This window comes from Aulonocara sp. 'chitande type north' Nkhata Bay, linkage group LG3, assembly GCF_057382095.1.
Source record: "Aulonocara sp. 'chitande type north' Nkhata Bay isolate Kocher_YH1m ecotype deep benthic linkage group LG3, A_spYH_male_GT1.1, whole genome shotgun sequence".
Lineage (NCBI taxonomy): Eukaryota > Metazoa > Chordata > Actinopteri > Cichliformes > Cichlidae > Aulonocara > Aulonocara sp. 'chitande type north' Nkhata Bay.
Window position 1 is genome coordinate 66899936 of NC_141346.1, and position 23593 is coordinate 66923528.

Below are 23593 nucleotides of genomic sequence, written 5' to 3' on the forward strand. Positions count from 1 at the left end.
AGAAGCAGTGAGGAGGATGGAGAGAGAGAGAGGACAGAGGGTGAATGTTATATCTTCACTCCGGGTTACTAGTATAACAATGATACTCGGACCACGACGTAACTTGAGGTATTTATTATAACGGCATAACTTAACATGGAGCTAGCCCGAGCAACAGCCTTAAGCATCTTTCCTATAATGCATCTGGGCATGCCCACTACGGATCCTGTTATAACCCAAAATACACAACATCTCCTCCCCTCTTACAAAGGATGTACTACGAAATAAACAGGTGATCTACTCACAAACTTCAGTCTTCACTGGAACATGACAGTAATAGCCTCACAAACATTTCACCTCTTATTAACTGTAAGGTTACAACACCAACTCTTTTAATTGCTATCTTGGGAGTGAGGGTGGACTACCTCAACCTCCCCCATGACCCATGGGGATTATTCTGCCCCGTTCATTTGGGTCAGGTGCCATCTAATAACTCAGACGATCAGGAGGCCGCCGCTCTCTGTTGGGGTATCGGCGGTCTGTGGTAACGTCAGTCTGTGTGCTCTCTTGTGGAGCCTTTGTTCCTGACACCGAAGATGTCTCAGTCTCTCTTACAGTCTCATTTACATGTGGAACCACTGTTCCTGATGTGGTGGAGTTCTCTACTTGTGTGTGTGAAGGGGCTGACGAGTCGATGAGTGCATTTCCAAGATCTCCGCAAGACCCTTCTGCAGACACTGGTGCGGACTGGAGTAGCTGATCCACGTGTCTTCTCCACACTCCATCGGCCACCTGAACTGTATATGAAACTGGACCAGTTTGAGCAATGACAGTTGCAGGAACCCACTTGTGTACTCCTCGGTAGTTCCTGGCCTGCACTGACTCGCCGGTGCTGAAGACTCTGTCTTTGACCTTTTGACCCCTGTACATGATTTGTTTCTCTTGTTGTTTTTGTACAGTGTCCTTCACAGTTGAGGGTTTCAAAAGATCAAAGCTAGTGCGCAGATCTCTTTTGAACATTGCGTTGGCAGGAGATGTCCTTGTGGTAGCATGTGGGCTATTCCGGTAGTTAAGCAGAAACTTGTGCAGTCTCTGATGCAGTGTCCCTTGGCCTTGTGATGTTTTCAGTGCATGTTTCATTGTCTGAACAAACCTTTCTGCAAGACCATTCGTTGCAGGATGGTATGGAGCTGACGTAATGTGCTGCACTCCATTAGCCTGTAGGAAAGCCTCCATTTCCTGTGAAACCAGTTGAGGTCCATTGTCAGAGACTATCTGAGTAGGAGATCCACACCTACTGAACATTTCTCCTAGAGCTTCTATGGTCTTTTCAGTGGTGGCTGATTTCATGATGGTCACTTCAGGCCATTTACTGTGTGCATCAACAGCTACAAGAAACATTTTGTCCTCGTATGGACCTGCAAAGTCAATGTGTACGCGATGCCATGGCTCCTGTGGGAACTCCCAGGGATGGAGAGGAGCAAGTGGTGGGTTGTTCCGGACCATCTGACACGAAGAACAGTTTTTAGCAATCTCCTCAATCTGTTTGTCCATATTTGGCCACCAAAAATAGCTTCTCGCTATTTCCTTCATTTTCACTATTCCACTATGTCCTGCATGCAGTTGCTTCAACAGTTTTGGTCGCAATGACATGGGAATGATGACTCTCCTCCCCCACAGCAAACATCCCGCCTGAACAGAAAGCTCCGCCCGCTTTCCCAGGAAAGCCTTCAAGTCTACACCCTTACTTGCAGGCAGACCCTTAATGATCCAGTCCAGCACTGCTGACAACACAGGGTCATTTCTGGATGCCTTTTTCACCTGCACAGCCGAAACAGGTGCTGTCTCCACCTCCCTGAAGTAGAGGATCTCAACTGTGTCAGAGACGGGTTTTTTAACAGGAAGGGGTAACCTGGACAACCCATCTGCATTGCAATGAGACTCCGATTTGCGATACTTGATGTCATAAGAATGTCCTGACAATATCAACGCCCACCTCTGGAGACGTGAAGCAGCAAGAGATGGAATCCCTGTATAGGGTCCCAGGATGGTTGTGAGAGGCCTATGGTCAGTAAACAGTGTAAACTTCCTACCGTACAGGTACTGGTGGAATTTCCGAACACCGAATACAATGCTCAGCGCCTCTCGTTCCAGCTGAGCATAGTTGGACTCTGCTGTGTTTAATGTCCTTGATGCGAATGCAATTGGCCTTTCTTCGCCATTTGGGAGAATGTGGGAAATCACTGCCCCCACCCCATAGGGAGAAGCATCACAAGCAAGCTGAATTGGGAACTTGGGATTGAAGTGGGTTAGCACCTCAGATGCAGTCAGTGAATCCTTTGCCTTTTGAAAGGCTTCTTGGCAGCTTGCTGTCCACTCCCATGCTTCTTCCTTGCGTAGCAGGTTGTGCAGTGGTTTCAGGAGTGATGCCAAGTTGGGTATGAACCGTCCGTAGTAGTTCAACAGCCCTAAGAAAGACTTTAACTGACTGACATTTCGTGGTGGGGGTGCATCCACGATTGCTGTGATCTTCGAAGGTGCAGTGTGAAGTCCATTTGCATCAATCATGTGCCCTAGATATTCCACAGATGACTGGAAAAAGTCACATTTCTCCTTACGGACTCTCAATCCGTATTCCTTCAGCCTCTGAAGGGTCGCATCCAAGTTGCGCAGATGCTCTTCATCATCTGCTCCTGTACACAGGATATCATCCAGATAGCATTGCACACCAGGTAATCCGCTCAGGATTTGATCAATCGCTCGTTGAAATAATGCTGGAGCTGATGTGATGCCAAAAGGCAACCTGCAGAATCTGAAAAGTCCCTTATGTGTGTTAATAGTCAACATGTCACTTGACTGCTCTTCAACGTGAATTTGCAGGTAAGCTTGGTTGAGATCTATTTTGCTGAACTTTTGTCCTCCACTCAGACCAGCAAATAAGTCATCAATCAGTGGAAGGGGATACTGCTCTGCTGTTAATACAGGATTCACGGATACCTTGAAGTCTCCGCAGATCCGGATTCCGCCGTCCTTTTTAGGAACTGGAACGATGGGCGTGGCCCACTCGCTGGTCGTAACCGGCTCCAGAACACCATTCTTGACCAATGCGTCTAAATTAGACTCCACCTTGGGCCGAATGGCGTACGGCACAGGTCTAGCCTTCATAAAGACTGGCTTGGAGTCAGGCTTGAGATGCAGCTTCACTGTAATTTTTTTCATGCTGCCCAGTTCCTCACGAAAAACCTCCTGGTGTTTTCCCAGTATGGCCTGTAGCTGAGAGGAACCATGCGACAGCTTTCTCATTTCTTGCCAGTTGAGTCTGATTGTTTTGAGCCACACACGTCCCATTATAGCAGGGCAGTTCTTCTGCGTAACATACACAGGCAGCTTAGCAGTTTGGCCATTGTATTGAACAGTCACCTCTGCCATTCCTTTCATAGGCACTCGATGTCCAGTATATCCTTTAAATACTGTGTCGGAGGGTTTGAGTGGAAGGTGCTTCAGACATGTCCTATAGACATTATATGACACTAGTGATGCTTTTGACCCAGTGTCAATCTGCATTTTTACAACATGTCCCTCCAGTTTGGGCGTGACCCAAAAGCCGTCTGAGGTTTCATCCACCTTCAGTATTCGCACAGTATTTATTGCAGACAACACTTCTTCATCTGAGGAGTCATTTGCTCTATCCTCATGAAGCTTAACTGTGTGAACATGTCTTTCTTTTTTGAATCTTGCAGTGCCTCTTTTATTTCCAGGCTTTGAGCCCTTATCCTTGCACCTTTTGTTCCTACATGCCCGTGCTACATGACCTTTTTTTCCACAGTTGTTGCAATCCATTTCTTTGCACCAGCAATCACTAGTAAGGTGTCCTAACTTGCCACAGCGGAAGCATGGTCCCTGTGCATTTGCTTTACCATTGTCTAGTTTGTGTACTCTGTCAGTAGCATGTAGCGCATGGGCTTCTTTTGATGCCATTTCCATGGTCACACTTATATTAATTGCCTTCTCAAGAGTCAAGTCACTTTCCGTGAGCAATTTCTTCTGTGCAGCTTCATTTCTTAAACCACACACGAGTCTGTCTCTTAATGTATCATTTAAAACATCATTAAACTCACAGTGTTCAGCTAATTTGCGTAACGATGCAACGAACATTGTAACAGACTCACCTTCTTCTTGGTTTCGCTTGTGAAACCTGAACCGTTCAGCGATCACGAGGGGCTTGGGCGAGAAGTGTTTGGTCAGTGTGTCCACGATCTCTGTGAAACTTTTATTGCCTGGCTTTGCTGGCTGTAGCAGGCTCCTTAGCAGGGTAAAAGTCTTTGGGCCTATCACACTCAAAAAAATGGGCACCAGTTTAGCATCCTGTATGTCGTTAGCCGCAACGAAATATCCAAAATGCTCCGTATATGAGCTCCATTGCTCCGTGCTTTCGTCGAAGGGACCGATAGGGCCAGTAACTCCAGCCATTACTCGGCTCCTGGTTGAATGGCACTCTTCCCCTCACAACAGTTCCTTTTCGTAATGTCTCTTTTATCCGTTTATGTTTTGGTTAACGTCACTTACGGAGTCTGCCTTCGTCGTCCTATCCGCTGTACATTCCTCCCCGTTTCGCTGAGAAAAAAAAAAAAAGCGGCATCCACCTTCGCACACCGGGAGCGTCGTCCTCCCTCCGGCGCCGTCTAACACCAGGTCAGCGCGAGGCATCAGCAGGAAAAAAAAAATGTAAAACTCCAAAGCGGACTGCAGCGTCGGTCCAGACGTCCTCGTCGCCACTTTTGTTATATCTTCACTCCGGGTTACTAGTATAACAATGATACTCGGACCACGACGTAACTTGAGGTATTTATTATAACGGCATAACTTAACATGGAGCTAGCCCGAGCAACAGCCTAAAGCATCTTTTCCATAATGCATCTGGGCATGCCCGCTACGGATCCTTTTATAACCCAAAATACACAACAGTGAAGTTAGAAACACTAAAAGGATTTTTCATGGATTTCATGGATGATTTGAGTGATTTCCAGCAGGACACTTAAACATGTCAGCGGACTTCCTAAAGAACATATTCACTGATATGAAACGTGTCATTGAACAGGATTAATATCAGTGGAAACATGGTGGAAACAGCTGTGACTGCATGGATGTGACACACTTCAAATCTGTTCTCCACTCTTGGATTTGGGATCCATGGAGCCGCTGCTGAGTCTGTACAATAAAGGAATGGTGTGGAAGGTTGCAGCGTACGGACACAAACACTTTGTGGTTACAATCTGATTTTATTTTCAACATTAAACTACAAACCTACACTGATCAATGATGTTAATGATCACATCTGGACTCACCCAGCCTTTCTGCAGTTCCTCACAGCTGGAATCAGTCTCTGTCGTCCCCAGTCTGATGTGTCGTACTTCTGCAGGTCCAACTCATCCAGAACCTCCTCTGACATCTGCAGCATGAAGGCCAGAGCTGAGCACTGGATCTCAGAGAGTTCCTTCTCTGATCTGTTGTCTGACTTCAGGAACTCTTGGATCTCCTGATGTACTGAGAGGTCGTTCATCTCCATCAGACAGTGGAAGATGTTGATGCTTCTGTCAGGAGAGATCTCATCACTGTTCATCTCCTTCAGGTTGTTGATGACTCTCTGGATGGTTCCTGGACTGATCTCTGTCTGACCCAGCAGACCTACTAAGAGTCTCTGGTTGGACTCCAGACAGAGGCCATGAAGGAAGCGAACAAACAGGTCCAGGTGGCCATTTTTACTCTGGAGGGATTTCTCCATGGCTCTCTTCAGGAAAACATCAAGAAAAGAGTTGCCTGCATCATCATCATCATCATCGTCATCACTGTCATCGTCATCACTGTCATCGTCATCACTGTCATCGTCATCACTGTCATCATTCCAGTTCTGCAGCACCTTTGTCTTCCTGTTGGTGTGACAGTGGAACTTGTAGACAGCAGCCAGAAACTCCTGAATGCTCAGATGAACAAAGCAGTAGACTGGTTTCTGGAAGATCACACACTCTCTTTTGAAGATCTTTGTACAAACTCCTGAGTACACCGAGGCCTCTGTCACATCCAGACCACACTGCTCCAGGTCTTCTTGGTAGAACATGATGTTTCCTTTCTCCAGATGTTCAAACGCCAGCCTCCCCAGCTTCAGAAGAACTTCCCTGTCAGCCTTCGTCAGCTCCTGTGGACTCGTCTCATGTCCCTCATGGTACTTGTTCTTCTTCCTCTTTGTCTGAACCAGCAGGAAGTGTGAGTACATGTCAGTCAGGGTCTTGGGCAGCTCTCCTCTCTGCTCTGTAGTCAACATGTGCTCCAGAACTGTAGCAGTGATCCAGCAGAAGACTGGGATACTACACATGATGTGGAGGCTCCTGGATGTCTTCATGTGGGAGATGATTCTGCTGGACAGCTCTTCATCACTGAATCTCCTCCTGAAGTACTCCTCCTTCTGGGCATCAGTGAAGCCTCGTACTTCTGTTAGCCTGTCAACACATGTAGGAGGGATCTGATTGGCTGCTGCGGGTCGGGAAGTTATCCAGACGAGAGCCGAGGGAAGCAGATTCCCCTGGATGAGGTTTGTCAGCAGCTGGCTGACTGATGACTTCTGTGTGACATCAGACAGCAGCTTCCTGTTGGTGAAATCCAATGAAAGTCTGCTTTCATCCAGGCCGTCAAAGATGAACAAAAGCTGAGAGACAGCCAGCTTCTCTGCTGTGACTTTCTGTAATGTTGGATGGAAAACATGGAGCAGCTCCAGAAGACTGTACTGCTCATCTCTGATCAGGTTCAGCTCCCTGAATGAAAGCAGAACCACCACACTGACATGTTGGTTCTCCAAGCCCTCTGCCCAGTCCAGAGTGAACTTCTGCACTGAGAAGGTTTTTCCAACACCAGCCACGCCGTTGGTCAGAACCACTCTGATGGGTCTCTGTTGGTCAGGTAAGGCTTTAAAGATGTCCTGGCACCTGATTGGAGCGTCATGGAGGGCGTCCATCTTGGAAGCTGTCTCCAGCTGCCTCACCTCATGTTGGGTATGAACCTCTTCACTCTGTCCCTCTGTGATGTAGAGCTCAGTGTAGATCCTGTTGAGGAGGGTTCTACTTCCTGTTTCATCACTTCCTTCAGTCACACGTTCACATATCCTCCTCAGACTGATCTTATGTTCATCTAAAACCTCCTGCAGACCAACATCTGCTGAAAGAAAGAAAAACAATGAGACTAAAGAGAAAGAAAACTCTTCAATGTCTGAACAACACAAGAAGTCCAGTTTTCAGAAATGAGTCCATCAGCAGACAGATGTTCAGTCTTACTTTGTACACAGCTGCTCTGACTGGCTGTCTGCAGTCCAGCTCTGCTTCTGGATCTTTCTCCACACTGTGCAGAAGCTCTGATGGTGACACAGAAAAGTCAAAGTGGAGATACTTCTGTCCACCTTTGATTAGACTCATTATAAAAAGGAAAACAAAGTTTGAACACAGTCATGTTTCCAGTTCACTGACTTACATTTATTCCATGGACACTCACTCTAACCTGAACCACAGCTACAACCCAACATTGTTGAGGCCTCATCTCCTCCATATGCAACAACCAACAAATAAAAGAATTTGGTTCATTTCAAAGAAATTCACACGGTGACCAAGTAAAGTAACCGTAGTAAAGGAGACAACATCCCGTTGATGGTGGGATTATTTGAAAGATTTGCTTTAGTCACGTCACCAAATGCAGTTGAACCACCCGTGGATCCATGTTTGACCATTCTACCACTCTGAGCTCTGCTTTTGAATCATTTTATTATTATCATCATTCATTTATTCATTCTTTGGAGGGGGGCTATTTCCTAATGCCGCCCTAATAAGGTGATGTTCAAGGGGAAATATAACAGAAACTCTTTCAGTGTTATTCATTAATAAATTAACAGATAAACTGTGAAGAAGAAAAAAACTGAGATTTACAGGAGAGAGTGAGAAACTTGATCATCCATCCTCATAATACATGTTTATCAGTATCTGCTGTGACCATACTGCAGTAATAACTACAAGTCTACATTTCTGTGACTGTTGATCAATCACAGCAGGAATCTGAGCTCATCTCTGCACACAGAGCAGCTTCAGCTCTGGGATAAACTGCTCGCTTCACGTCCTTCTCAGCTCACAGACACTCATCCTCATATTTTCCTTTAACATTTGATGGTATAATTCATCTGAGTTTACACTTTATCTGCATGAATACAGAAAAACAGACCCAAACACCATAAACCATCAGTTTCACCATGTAGAATATATTGTTGTTTCCTTGCTTTTAATTCAGAGAAAAACTCTGATTTGGATTTTCTCTGTTCTCTTTGCCACAGCCCATCCCAGCAGCAGCTGAAGCAGCTGACTGTCACAACACTGAATAACACTTTAGGAGGAATTTCAGAGGTCAGTAAAGCTCCAGTTTCAACATCAGTTAATTAATCATAGTTCATCATAAATGTTAACCTGGCTGGCACACATGTTAATGTTAGCCATTTAAATATTAGCAGTTAGCTGAGGCCACAAGAAGAAGAGGCCCTAGAAGAACAATGGATGATAAGATTAGATTTTCAAGACTAGGCAGAGACGTTATTGAGAAAAACATGTTATTTTACAGTCACTTTGTTATCATTTACATGCACTGTCATTATTTCATCATTACTTCATTAGTCTGTATTACTTATCTTCAGTTTATCATGTATCATTTATCATTTATTTTAGAGCACGCAGGATAAAACCCATTCTAGATGTAATATTCTATCATGTGGTGAAAAGCACCAGCAGAAGCTGTACCTCCAGGCAGCCCATAGTCATATAAGGACATTCAACTCTCTTTGGCCTAAACCCACAATTACACAGAGTACACACATTTAAGTCCACACTACACGCACCTACATAGTCATAGACACACACACACTTATGGAGAACTGTGAGGGCGTCTCAGGACATGCTCCCTGTTTGACATACACACACTCACAATAGACACGAATAGATATACACACCACACACACTGTTTTCTCCGAGTGCTGGACTGAGTGGAAACATCTGGAGCCCAGATAAGGGGAACTTCCTGAGTTCTGAGAACTGACTGATACTCGTCATGTGACTTCAAATCAAATCAAATCAAATCACTTTTTATTGTCACATCACATGTGCAGGCACACTGGCACAGCACATGCGAGTGAAATTCTTGTGTGCGAGCCCCACAAGCAACAGAGATGTGCAAACACAACAACACAAACGAGCAAAATACAAGAATGGCCAACCTGAAACTAATAAATATATGTACAATATATAATAGTATATGCATTTCTGGATGTGTATACTAAATATTTTCCTACGTGTGTGTGTGTGTGTGTGTGTATACACATTTTTACAAATTAAATAGTAAAAAAATAAAATAAAATAATAATAATAATAATAAAATATATAAAATATACAGAGTTGAATATGTGCAAAACAAGTGGCATTTATATACAGTGTGGAGTGCATAATGTTGAAGTTCCAGTAGTGAAGCTGAGGTGTCTATGACGTGTTCAGCAGTCTGATGGCCTGATGGAAAAAGCTGTCTCTCAGTCTGCTGGTACGGGACCGGATGCTGCAGAACCTCCTTCCTGATGGAAGCAGTCTGAACAGTTTATGGCTGGGGTGACTGGAGTCCTTGATGATCCTCCCCGCTTTCCTCAGGCACCGCTTCCTGTAGATGTCTTGGAGGGAGGGAAGCTCACCTCCAATTATCCGTTCAGAGCACCGCACTACTTGCTGGAGAGCTTTGCAGTTGTAGGCGGTGCTGTTGCCATACCAGGTGGTGATGCATCCAGTGAGGATGCTCTCAATGGCACAGCGATAGAAGGTCCTGAGGATGCGGGGGCTCATGCCGAATCTTTTCAGTCTCCTGAGAAAGAAGAGGCGCTGCTGCGCCTTCTTCACTGTTTTGTTTGTGTGTACTGACCACGTAAGATCCTCAGCCAGATGTACGCCAAGGAACCGGAAGCTGCTCACTCTCTCCACAGCAGCGCCGTTGATGGTGATGGGGGTGTGTACTTCTCTGCACCTCCGGAAGTCCACTATCAACTCCTTTGTCTTTGCGACGTTGAGGGTGAGATGGTTGTCTTGACACCAGTGGGTCAGGGCGCTGACCTCCTCCCTGTAAGCCGTCTCATCACCGTTGGTGATAAGACCCACCACTGTAGTGTCGTCCGCAAACTTCACAATGATGTTGGAGCTGTTAGTGGCTGTGCAGTCGTAGGTGTAGAGTGAGTACAGGAGAGGGCTCAGTACACACCCCTGTGGAGCACCAGTGTTCAGTGTGATGGGGGATGAGGTGATGCTGCCCAGTCTGACCACCTGGCGTCTGTCAGACAGGAAGCTAAGGATCCAGCTGCAGAGGGAGCTGCTCAGTCCTAGATCCTGCAGTTTCCTGTCCAGCTTCGAGGGAACGATGGTATTGAATGCTGAGCTGTAATCTACAAACAGCATCCTCACATACGTGTCTCTCTTCTCCAGGTGTGACAGGGCAGTGTGTAGTGTCAGGGCTATGGCATCATCAGTGGACCTGTTGTGGCGGTATGCGAACTGTAGAGGGTCCAGTGAGTCGGGTAGTGCAGAGCAGATGAAGTCCCTGACCAGCTTCTCGAAGCATTTGCTTACGATGGGGGTCAGGGCTACAGGTCGCCAGTCGTTCAATGAGGAGATGGTGGAGGATTTGGGTACAGGGACGATGGTGGCCATTTTGAAGCAGGCTGGGACTACAGACAGAGAGAGGGAAAGGTTGAAGATGTGCGTGAACACTCCAGCCAGCTGAGCCGCGCATGACCTGAGGACGCGGCCGGGAATCCCGTCCGGACCAGTAGCTTTGCGTGCGTTCACCTTCCTGAAGCACTTCCGCACATCCTCCTCAGACACAGTGTGCGCACTGACGTCATCCGCGGTGCGCACACTGTCCGGTCTCATGGTGTTCGCTGCGTCGAATCTAGCGTAGAATACGTTTAGATCCTCACACAGAGAGGCCGTGGTCTGCGGTGTGCTGGTTTTCCATGACTTGACGTCATCATTGCAATAAAAACCTTGTGAAGAGATTGTTCGGGGGAGATCAGCTCTTAAAGGCTTGTGATGCTCATCTTCCCCATATGTACATATGTATAATAAAAATCACTATTTTGACATCTACTGAGGACCATGCAGTCGTTTGTCTCCTCCTCAAATTCGAACCATGACAACGTGTTTTCCTTTACTGTCTCTTACAGAGGAGGGAGCAGATACCAGACGAGGTCACGGAGGTACGGGGAGGATTCGCAGCAGACAGCAAGACTGCCACGTCCATGCGAGAGAGCGATGGCTACGATAATCTCTGTTTTTGTCTCCTTATATAATGTTGTACAGCCCATGTGAGGGTTATCCTCTCTGTGAACCAGATGCTTGATTTCACACAGAGGTCCACCAACTGAATTTGATCAGTTATGGAACGATTTACCTCGACAGGCTCCTTCACTCGCTGCTTTTAAACCTCCTTTAAAACACACTTTTACTCCCTGACCTTTGACCCAGTGTGACATGTTGACTCACTACCTCAGACAGCTTAAAAACAGTCTTTTTGTTTTTTGGTGCTGCCTAAAAGAACCGTAAAATATCTGTCCTATATACAGTTATGTTCATATATTTTTGTACTACATCAGGAAACTCAAAAATATAGTTTTTAATATTTTAATCCTTATTTTTAAAACTGTTTTTGTCATTTTTCTTCTCCCATTGCATCAAAAATCATTATTTACACTGAATAAATGAGTCAGCAGCTCTCTTACATTGTTGCTGCAGGTTCATTACTGAAGTCTGGAGTTTCTCCTTTGGACCAGTCACTCCTCACAGACACACAGCTGGATGCTGCAGATCCTGCTCCATCCTCTTCCTCCATCTTCTTGATGTCAGGGTGGAGTTAGTCTGAGAGGCAAACACACACACTCAGAGGTGCTGTTGTACTGGAAGCATCACACTGACGGGTTTCTAAAGTTCTCATTGATCATTTCATGGAGTTTCTGTGGTAAACACTGTCCTGTGACGTATGTGTTATGGTGAGGGTCATGAGGGCTAACCAGCCCCACTCCTTACTCCTCATATTTCAGCCTGAAGCACAATAACAGCCTAAACCTAACCAGGAGGCTGTAACCTCAAAGGGACTTCATGGTTAGAAATAAAGGTTCAATGAAATGAAGCAGATCATAAAAACATGAGTTCCAACTTTAAAAGAAGCATCCACACGATGACGGCACAGCAGAGGAGCACTTTCTCTAACACACTGATTCAGTTCCACTGACACAAGGACACACACAGGAAGGCACACACACACAAGCCTTTATAAGAAACAACACAATCATCTGCGCTTGACTTGTCAATCCAAGTCCTTAGCCCATGAGCCCGCGGTATCAGACCACAGATATTCCCTTACTTTGAAAAAATAAAGCCTGTTTTCAGAACAGACCTGATGTTTATGCTACAGCCTGTTTACCAATATAATCAATATCAGGGCCCTATTTCAGGAAGCCGGTTTAGAAAACTCAGAGTGAAAAACGATAGGCAGGGTTGAGTAACCCCGAACTGTCCAACTCGGAATATTCGGTTTCAGAAAGGCTGATAACAATTAGTTCAATCAACGCGGAGTTGCTTTAACCCCAAGTTAAGCGCGCGCACGAGGATACATAAAGCCCTGATTAGTGGAGCACAGATTAAGCGAGTCACCATGGAGACGGAGGGAAAGAAGGCGCGGTCAATGTATTTTACAGCGCTTGACGCCGAAATTCTGATGGCAGCATATGCTGATAACATGCAAATTTTGCAGAAAAAAAGTAACACAGCCTCAGCTGCAAAAAAAAGGGAGCATGCATGGCAAAACATAGCCGACAGAGTCAATGCGTGAGTGTTAATATAAACATTGATCTAGGGATTTCCACCCATTTAACACGTTATTTTATTATATTTTATTATATTTTATTTTATACATTTTATACATTTTATTTTGTGATGATGTGAGCACAAGTGCAACCCAACAGGCCCCAAACGTTCCTGGCAGCAAGTAAAAATGAAATATAAAAATATAGTCCAAACAGGTAAGGTGTAATTGTATTATGAGCCATAGTGCTTGGTCTGTTTGTCCTATGTAAATCAATTGCAGTTAGAGGCTACATTAATTTTCATTCTGTAAGCACTTATTGAAATTATCTGAGCACATTACAAGTAAATATTTGCTTACTCTGTATGCTCAAATGTGACCCGTTATGGCCACTAGAAAAAAAGCGGAGGCCCGAAAAACAGGTGGGGGTCCTCCACCACCACCAGTCACAGAGCCTGGCCACTTGGCTTCCACATTTGTGATAATGTTGGCAGCATCACATATGATCTTCACAGTGCAGAGAACACAAATTAGCATCCATTACTATAATGAAATAATTTGTTAGTTTGAAATGCTACAGGGAACTATGTACCTGCACATTAATGCTGTGGAAAGACTTCCTGTTCACATAGTCTCCTTCATTTACTGAAGGAGCAATGATTGGAATTTGAGTGCCATCTATACAGCCAATCACGCCTGGGAACCGTGAGAATAAATGTAAAATTTAAGTAGTAGTTCAAGTATCACCACATCATGAATTAAGTTTTGTTCATCCTGATACCTGCAATTTTGTGGAATCCCTCTTTGATGAATCTTGTGGGTCTATGACCGGGGAACACCACAAACGAGTACAGGAGACGTTTCAGTGCAACTGTAACATTCCTGACTGCCCGACAGACGGTAGCCTTGGAAACGTGCTCAGCGTCACCAATATTATACAGAAAGCTCCCGTTTGCAAAAAACCGAAGTGCAATACAAATAATATGTACAGAACTGAGAGAATGTCCGCGATGTGTCACATGAGCAATATTAGGCCTGAGGATGTTATTCAAATGAATTATAGATTGTGCTGAAAAACGGTAATGTTCACACAGACAATCATCAGGAAATGATAAAATGTCCAAACGCCCTCTAATCACTCTCTCCCGGCAGAGAGCTCTGCGGAGAATTTGGGCTTCAACATCTACTGGCTCTTCAAGGAAGTGGCACGCCATGTCTGACACTTCCTACTGTCAGGTTTCCGACACAGAGGCGGAGAACGTCAGGGTTAGTTGAAGTAAACCTGCTAGGGGGCAGGTTAGCTTCACGGAGTGTGTTGTCATAGTAACTCACTCAGGCTTCATCTGAACTCGCTTTGTGAAACCGAAAACCCGGAGCTTTCGTTAACTCAGGGTATACTTACTCAGAGTTTGCACTAAACCGGCTTCCTGAAATAGGGCCCAGATATCAGAGCAACAGAAACCTCGGTGATCAGGACGCTGGGACTGAGAACAGGAAGTGGCTCAAACGTCACAGTTTCATAACGTCACCCTGAACTCCACTCACGGAGTTTCTGTCTCCATTGTAGTTTTTAAAGTCCCGTGATAAAGGCGGGTCTTTCTGTGAATCCGCACGCTCATTGGCTAATAGCTCGAGATTGACACATCGTTATCCAATGAGCGTGCGGGAACTTCCGACATAAAGTTGTTTCCTTTGAAAAACCAAAGTCTGATTATTTTTGCCTCCACTGACGGAGCCTGTTGTTCCCGCCACAGAGACACAGTAATGTCAGAGCGGTGTTAACACTCACCCTGCCTCAGCACAGCTCTCACTCTCCTCCTGCTCTCTCACACTAAACGGAGGCTCAGCTAAACTCACTTCCTCTCTACTTACAGGAAACCAGCGCTCAGAGGAGCCGACCGGCCTCACATTTCACCCACAGACACGAACAGCGTGGAACTATTTTATGTCATAAGAAGAAACATATTCATGTTAACACTCACCCGCCTCAGCTCCACCTTCCTCCTCCTGCTGCTCTGAACGGAGGCTCAATACTTTCACTTTCACTACTGCTCCCTAAACACAGAGGATGCTGGGACTTGTAGTTGTTTCCTTCCGGTGCGGTCTTCCTCTTTGTTTTTTTGTGTTTGTGTTCAAGTTATTTCGATCATGTAAACATCAACAGAACACGTGAAGCCACACAGAGTTTGTATGTCGCGGTGGGTAGGAGGGTTTGAGGGTTTGGCGAGGGGTCATAGGGAAGTCTCTCAGTCTGGACAATCCACATTGATGGCACAAGGCTTCAGGCTTAAAGTTAAATTTAAATAAATGTGAACTATTGGCATTAAAGGAGTGTCATTCACAATTACTGTACGGTATAAAGGTGAAGAAGGAGGTAAAATATTTGGGCATCACAATTTCAAAAGATCACAAAGTCTTAGAAAAAGTAAATATTTCAGATAATGTTGACAAATGTAAGACAATCTTAAATAAGTGGTTACAAAGAGACATCACCATTTTTGGAAGAATATTATTAACCAAAATGGATAATTTATCTAGATTTATATATCCAGCTTACTCTTTATCAATATCAAATAAAGTTATTAAAACAATTAATAGCTTGAATTTTAATTTTATTTGGAGCAATAAGTGCCATTATATATCTAAAGATGATTTGGTTAAACCATACAATGAAGGTGGTGGAAACGCAATTGACTTTGATATAATGAATGGTGTTTTGAAACTTAAATGGTTAAAATCCTTCCTAAATAATCCACACTCCATTTGGGTTTTTTATACCAAGTAAGGTCTTTGACACATTGGGGGGTATCGATTTTCTCCTAAAGTGTGACTTTGAAATTACTAAGCTACCTGCTAAACTCTCTGAATTCCATAAACAGGTCCTTCTTTATTGGAAAATGTTATTTAAACATAATTTCACTCCACATAATAGATAGATAAGATAGATAAGCCCAATTTGGAACAATAGATATACTGATGAACAGAAAATCTATTTTTATTCAAGATTGGTTATCAAAAGGTGTTTGGGCAATTGCCCATTTTGTAGATGAGGAAGGACATGTTCTAGGACATCAAGATTTTTGCCAAGAGTTTAATATCCAATGTTCTAAAAGTAAATTTAATCGGGTCATAAAATCCATTCCATTGTCACTTAAAAACATAGTTGTAAATGATATATATTCTGACATATCCCCCAAGTTAAGGCAATTATATATAGATGGTATTCGATTTTGTGATGTTAAATGCAATAATAAGTTTCTAAGATCTTCATTAAGGAGTCTTTATTCTCCAAATTTACTTAGATGTAATTAGATATTTAAAAGATTTCCAAAGGGAAGAAAGTAAAAAAATAAGAACTGATTATATCCCCTTCCCTCTCCCTCCTAAAGGGAAAGAAGTCCAATTTAAAATTTTGAATAAAATCTACCCAACAAATAGACTTCTTGGTGATAGATTCAAAATAGAAATGGGTAATTGTGTATTTTGTGAAACAGAAGAGGAGGATTTGGACCATCTATTCTTTTTGTGCAATGTTATACAAATATTTTGGTTGGATTTTCATACCTGGCTTTATTCCAGTGGGATTCAAATTACCCCATTTACCTTAAATATGATAATGTTTGGAGTGTTTTTGAAAGAAAAGAAAGCTAATTATGGTGTTAATGTGTTATTAATCTTGTGCAAGCAATTTATACATAAATGTCGTTTTTTTTTTAAGACCAAACCAACACTAGCTTACTGGAAAAATGACTTAAACCTGTTGGTTAAATCTTTGACTTTAGTTAAAAAGAAAAAGGCTACTTTTTTTTGTTTCCTTTGTGGATTTTGATTTAGTGAGTTAATAATCTGTTAAATTATGTGACCCCATCTTTATATTTTCTTTTTCCTATGTATGAAAGTTGCAAATATGTAAGGAATGTTTATTCTCTGAATGTGTAATATATGGTGCATTTTGTTTGTATGTTAATCTTACTAATAAAAACAAAAACAAAAAAAAAACATTGATGGCACAAGAGCATCTGGCTGCAGCCACAGGGGAGCGCCATATTGCGACCTCCACACTAACCGGAAACACGTGACCTCGACAGTAACCAGAAACACGTCACTTCAGTTAAATCGACTTTGACAGCAAAAACTAAATTGTATTTTTGTTACTATTGATGCTGCTGATAAATAAATTTGATTCTAAGTGTTTTTTTAAACAATTTGGGTTCATCGAAAAAAATCACCATCCCTTCAGCTTGTTCGTGGCCAAAAGTGTCCATGTGTTATTTTTTTTTCTTTGCTACTTTTTCTGCATAAAGTTTTTTTCTGAAATATAAAATAATCATTACTTTTTACATTTTTAAACCTTCAAACACCCTTTTCTAGTACAATGCACTTGTTTGAAGACAACCTCAAAACTCACCATTTCATATACCAGCAGTGCTACTGGACATTATTGTACAGCAGTCCCTCACTGTAACGCGGTTCACCTTTCGCAGACTTGCTATTTCGCTGATTTTTTTTCTCTTTAACAGCACATTGTGTTGTGTGTTCTGATTGCTGTAGACCATTGTCAATCAATCTAGTGCTTTGTCTTCTGCACGGCAGCGGTCACCAACACCCGGGCCCGTTTGGTGCCGCGAGAGTTGAGGCTCGGGTGTGAAGTGTATGGTTTTCAGGGTTTTTAATCGTTAAGTCGGGTTCCCTGGGTCTTTTCCCGTGTTGTGGTCATGTGTCTTATTTTGAAAGAACTATTTTACCGTTACCATAGCGACCAGAGAGCATTAAGAAGCAGAGAGGAGGATGTTACTCTCAATGTTGTTGGTGCATTTCAGGAGGACGCTGCTAATAAAGTTACACAATCACACAGTAATTTACAAAATACCACCGTTTTTGTCTTTGTCTCTATCATTTTATTTTGTTGTATTTATCTGCGACACCTTAAAGGCCGCTCCGTGAAAATATTGTCTGACATTAAACTGGACCGTGGTGCAAAAAAGGTTGGAGACCGCTGCTGTACAGTACAGAAGGAGTTTAGTTTGTCTAATTTATATAAATCTTCGATCGCTAGCAGTGTAACTCTGAAGTGCTGCACTGTATGTTTGTACGTTTTCTCCCCGACAAACACAACAATGCAGACGAAACGTTTTGCACGGTTTCATTGTATAATACTGGACTTATGTTTCTACGAAGGTTTGAACTTTAAGAGTGTTTAAACAAAAGGAAAAAGTGTGAAAATGTTTGTGCCTGTCTGAGGAAAGTGTATAAACAACCCGTTCTCACTCCCGACGCGTAAAATACTGACGATTTTTCACGTCCCTTAACTTCTCATGCTGACGCTAAAGGTACCCTTCCACGTTTTTATGAGACGCTGTGGGTTGTCAATTCATTCCAATATGAACCCGCTCGCGGCGATAAGACACGCTTCGAGCAGAGGCTCCAGCCATCCATTTACTCCAATAATAACATGACGAAACATGACGCCGTGAAGCACGATCTAACTGGAGAACTGGGGACCCTCTCCCCTGACGTGTTTTTCTCCCTAATTCAAAGCTTTCTTTGAATGACATCGTTAACATTTCTCAACAAAAACACATGAACGTGTCACTGATAATTCAACAATAAAATCGCTTCATGTTGTGGCCATCACACAGTGTTTTCCAAATTGATTCACGATCTGAGAGTGCGCAGATTTAACGTACATAATCCTTGGTTGGGTTTATTATTTTTATTTCACACGTAAGACACATTTATAGTTTTATTCACCAATCCTGTTAGTGTTGGATGCGCTCGGCTCCAACCAATCAGACGCCACATGTGTAAGCAAAGGAGAGAACGGAGAGACCCGTTTATAAGAATAAGAAAAAGGAGGCGGAATTGATTAATTCTAATGCAGGTATGTAAAAAATACATGACTACAAAGTAGTCATATATTTAGAATAATAGCTTGATGTGTGTTTCAAAGTTTGTTTTTCATAAAAGCTTCAAACAAACAGAGATGACTGATCTCGGAAATGATTTAAGTCATTTAAAAATGGCTACAGCTACCGTCAGCATGCTTGCTGGGTAGAGCACGGTAACGACTACACGTGGCTACTGCAGCATTAGCCATTTAATCCAACGATGGATTAAATCTATTACAAACATTAAAGCACTTGTGTGTTGCAAAATGGCCTCACATGGTGTGTAAAGCAGTTTTTGCGCTAAGAGTTCTGCTAGCTCTTTACAAACTGATGATGCTAACGTTAATTGCTAACGTTAACCAGAGTGTCAAGACTGAAAATCATTTGAATTGCGTTAGTTATGTGTTTATGTCACTGAGTTCTGCAAAAATCTCTTTCCTCATTAGTTTGAAAATGAGTGATTCAGAGGATCCCGAGCTGGAGGAAGAGCGTCAAGCTGCTGACAAACTCCTTCAAGACATGCAGGTAACATTTTTTTTTAATGTGATGTAGTGGAAACAATTGTTAAAGAGGGAACACACTTGTCTAATTTATTGTTCGTAGTAAACGTTATATTATTTGATATACATATATTTTTTTAAAAATTTTATATATGTGTATGTAAGTTTATGTGAAATTAAGTTGGTTAACTTAAGATGTTTGATAATCTTTGCTTTAATCATAGACTGTATTTTAGGTGTTGCATTTTTTCTTGTTAATTGCGTAGAATGATGCACAGAGTGAACCTCAGCCAAGACCAGTGCGCTGGAAAAAACGTGACAGACAGGGAGCTTTTATTCCTCAAAGACCATCATCCAGTCAAAGTACTAGTTGCCACGTGGTCAGTATTCACACAACCATTGATTTTATCTCACAACTTGTTTTCACCAAAGAATTTCAGTAAGTAAATATTCTTCAGTCTCCCCCCCCCCCCCCCCCCCCCCCCCCCCCAGTGTCTGCAGATCAGCATCAATGTCCACGTGAAGAACCTAGTTATGTTGCCAGTGTCAACCCAACAAAAGGTACTTTACCTTCTTTTATATGTTGTGATTCCTTTTTTAAAGTTTGCTTTTATATTTGTTGTTATAGTTGAGTTAGGCAGGGCTTTTGTGCAGTCCTAAGAAACATACTGCCTAGAGTGTTTTTCACTTTGTGGAAGAGTTTCTTTATTTTTTTTCTGTTAGTGTGTGGAACTGAGGTGCTTCGTCAGGAGCTCCTTCAGTGGTTGGAGGATGGAGAAGAGGACGCAGCCATGACTTGTGAGATGTCGTCTGAGGCAGCTGCTACTCACTGGGCGATCAGAAATATGGTGTCCTTGCAAAAGTGGAAAGAGGCCAGGCCTTGTCTTATAGACAATATGTTAGCTACTCTGGATCCACAGTCACACCGTGTGTGTCAGTGTGGCAAACAAGTAGTTGTGAGGTGTCTGGACTGACTGCCTTTTCCATTTGTTTGTGCTGACTGTGATATTGCAGTTCACACACGCGTTGTCCTGCACAGCAGAGAGGCAGTAACAGGAGGGTTTTTGCAGCCTTCATCAGAGTTTCACAAGCCAATAGGTACGGTTTTTAAGTCCTATGCATTTATTGCTATGTACTATGAGTGTGTGCTGTTATTGTATATTTATTGTGTATCATTTAATTTCCAATTCTTTTTGTATATATTGTGTGTTTTAATGTTAGTTCGGCTGTTGCCTGTGCAAAGGCCAGACTGTGTGTGACTGCCCAGCAGGTAACGTTGAGGTTTCACCCGGTGCAATTGTGGCTCTTGTAACCATAAATGGTAAGTTGCTCTTTTGTCACACACTACATACACAATAGATGTGTTTGCAGGTTTTATTGCAAATTGTACATTGCTACATTGTTTTGAATTACCCTCGGCCCGCAGTATATGTGGGCACCTGTCAAAGGTCATTTGGATTTACCTGACCGCTTTGAAAACAACATGAAATCTTCACAACACGAAAAAAATGAATGTCTTTGTTGAGCCATGACTGGATTTCTCCTTATCCTTCCTAAAGGCCGTTATAACCTTGCACTGCCAGTGGTGAGCTGCACCAGCTGTGACCTAATGTGGTCCCCCTCAGTTAAGGACTTCCAGGGTGGTGGATATTGGCCTGGCACCTTAAATTTCTGCACCCTGTTTTCAATGGATGTCTTCCAGTCTTTCTATGACATTAAGAAGCTGCACCAGGGATGTCACTTAAGGCATTTGTCAAAGTGCTGGATGAAAGAACAGCCCATTTTGGAAGGGTGAGTTTCTAAATTTGTCAAGTTTAAGGAAATTGTGCAAATCAATGTTTATGATGACTGTCCTTGAATATTCTGTTGTTTGTCCTCTACTTAAAAGACTAGCCGAATATCAGCTGATGCCTTCAGTAAAAGTTTCTTGCAGTGGAGTGCTGTAAAGTGTGAGGTGGACAGGATGTGCAAGGAGCCATGCTTTAGCTGCCCTGCCTGCACTCCAGCCATGCTCGCCGTGTCAGTTGATGGAAACCACAAGCTTTATCGCTTTCAATCAAATGCAAGGTACGTTATGCATTGTGGACATAAATCAAATATGGATTTGTACAAAAATTGCATTTTGATGTTTCTTTTCAAACAACTGTCACTGTGTTCGTTCAGCACTTCAGAGCAGGGGAACTTTGAAGGTGTCTTCATTGAGAAAGATGAGGAAGTTGCTGAGTTTGTGAAATACATCCAGAGACACACAAATGATGTAAGATACACATATATATCAGTACTGTCAGCGTTAATCTTGTTAAAATGACGTTAATGCCATAACCATATACTTGTCATGGTCCTGGGTCGTGCGACCCAGTATTTTGTGTTTAGTCTATTTTGATGTTTATTGATTGTTTAGGTTCATTTAGTTATTCCAGCTCATTTGTAATTATATTACCCTTGTATATAGCCTCCCTTGCCCTTCATGTGTTTATGTCCGTGTGTCTTGTGTTGTCAAGTTCATGCTGTCGCTTCTGTGATCTTCCCCTGTACTGAGTCTCCCTGGTTCATGCGTCTATCTGTCATGAGTCATGTCTGCATGGTTATGTTTAGTTCATGTCATGTCTAATCTCCATCTTTCCTGTTTTACTTTGAAAGTCTGTATTGAATGTCAGTGTATTCAGTTTCACTCCTCCTGTCCTGTCGTTAAGTTCATGTATATCAGCTGCGTTCCCATGTGTGGCCACTTCCCCTGATCATCCCTCATGTGTATTTAGTCTCTGTGTTTCTTACAGTCTGTGTCGCGTCGTCTGTGTTCCCACCCTCCGTGTTTCCATGCCTGGTCTGTTGTCTTCCAAGCCATAGCCTCACCATAGTTTGTTCCCAGTTTAGGTTTTTGTTTAGCCACGCCATCCCTGCTGTATTTGCACACCTTGTTTTCAGCCATATTAAAGGCTCGCCTTCTGTTAAAGCTCACCCCCGTCTGTTCACTTGTGTACGCACCTGGGTCCATTACACGCATTCTCCACTCGGTCCGTCACAGCGGACCGTGACAATACTCATACGTGTGTGTGTGTGTGTGTGTGGATACATATTTGGATGGGTGGATATTTTGTTTTTCTCTTGGTGTTGTCGTAATACTATTTACTTGACTTTATCTTAATGCATACTTCATTTTGTCACCATGTGTATTTAAAAAATAAAAACATGGTTTTTATGAGGGGTTGTGTGAACGTGACTTAAGGCTAATTCAGCTAATTCTTTTGCATTAGTGTTAAAAAGTGTGTAGGTCCCAGGGAAAGGGTTGTGTGGATCTTCATCTTGGACTGCAGCAAAGGAGTCGAGCAAAAAGTCCACTGGGAAGTTGGATGAAGAGGGCATGGAAAGAGCTGTTTGTTTGCTGTTAGTCCTCCTAGCTGCATTGGACATGTTTCGAGGGGAGATCTTTGCTTACCCCCTTTTTCTCCAGAGGAAGTTGGCAGCTAGCGTCCCAGGACATATTATGTTCCTTTGCTCCGATGTGGCCTGTAAATATTTCCCATATTTAACCAGCGTGGCTCAGCATTGGCCTGAGCTGAGGAACCTCTTGTCAATGCGTCCTTTTCTCTCCGTCATGCATGCTAAAGCTCACACTTGGATGTGCGAGGTATACTGCAGCTTGTAGTCTTGGATACGTTTAAGACATTTTGTTATAAGGTTGAATGAATTCAGCAGTCATGTATTGTGACCTCCTTTCTATAGATCAAATGGGGAGGTGGCAAAAGGATAGATTAACAGAATTGGGGAAACAGGCCAGATTTTGGCTTAAAATTTTACAGCTTGACCTCCCACTTTGTCCCGATCCTGAGAAGAAGCTCAAAGGACAGTTAATCTCCTGATGAAGACCAAAAGAACATCGTGGACTTGAAGAATTAACAGCAGGCAAAAGACAGTGCAACTGAACCATTAACACTGACGACGACTGACGACACCAGTAGCAGCATAGAAGAAACCACGTGATGAAAACATGTAGGGTGAACTGCAGGCTGGTAAGGACAGTGTGACATGACTGTTTGAAGGCACTGAATGTGATGTTTGGCCAGGCTGGGACTTAATCTAAAAGGCAAATACTGAAAAGAAACAGAGAAGAAACAGACTGTGTTGTTGGAGATTTGAAGGCCACACAGGACACTGTGAAGGAAAAAGGACCAGTGAGAGGTGAAGCCCAGAGGAGTTCGAGTGACTATAGGGTATAATTGGGTTGAATTTGAATCCTGAACTTATGATGGTTTAGAGATGTCCACCAGATCACAACAAAGAGGTAAACAAAAAATTGAAAACACACATACACAAATT

General features: G+C 43.1%; 2 protein-coding genes and 1 pseudogene across 2 annotated transcripts in view; 2 read left to right on the forward strand and 1 right to left on the reverse strand.

The window, feature by feature from the left end:
* The window catches only part of LOC147336683 (NACHT, LRR and PYD domains-containing protein 12-like), a 206880-nt gene extending 191933 nt beyond the window's left edge, over positions 1-14947 (reverse strand). Inside the window, exons 1-4 of the mRNA XM_086285538.1 lie at positions 14871-14947; positions 11807-11942; positions 7302-7378; positions 5325-7185 (exon numbers count right to left, since the gene is read on the reverse strand). Of these exons, the coding sequence (XP_086141664.1) occupies positions 5325-7185; positions 7302-7378; positions 11807-11916 (2048 nt within the window). The 5' untranslated portion in view covers positions 11917-11942; positions 14871-14947. The remainder of the gene's footprint in view (positions 1-5324; positions 7186-7301; positions 7379-11806; positions 11943-14870) is intronic.
* A 4282-nt stretch (positions 14948-19229) lies between these two features.
* On the forward strand, positions 19230-20943 carry LOC147336691 (uncharacterized; annotated as a pseudogene).
* Positions 20944-21010: 67 nt separating this feature from the next.
* Positions 21011-22922, forward strand: LOC147336692 (uncharacterized). The gene is made up of 4 exons (XM_086286219.1): positions 21011-21067; positions 21165-21343; positions 21440-21533; positions 22548-22922. Exons 1-4 carry the CDS (start codon positions 21011-21013, stop codon positions 22920-22922), a joined length of 705 nt encoding a protein of 234 aa, XP_086142345.1.
* The last annotated feature ends 671 nt before the right edge of the window (positions 22923-23593 follow it).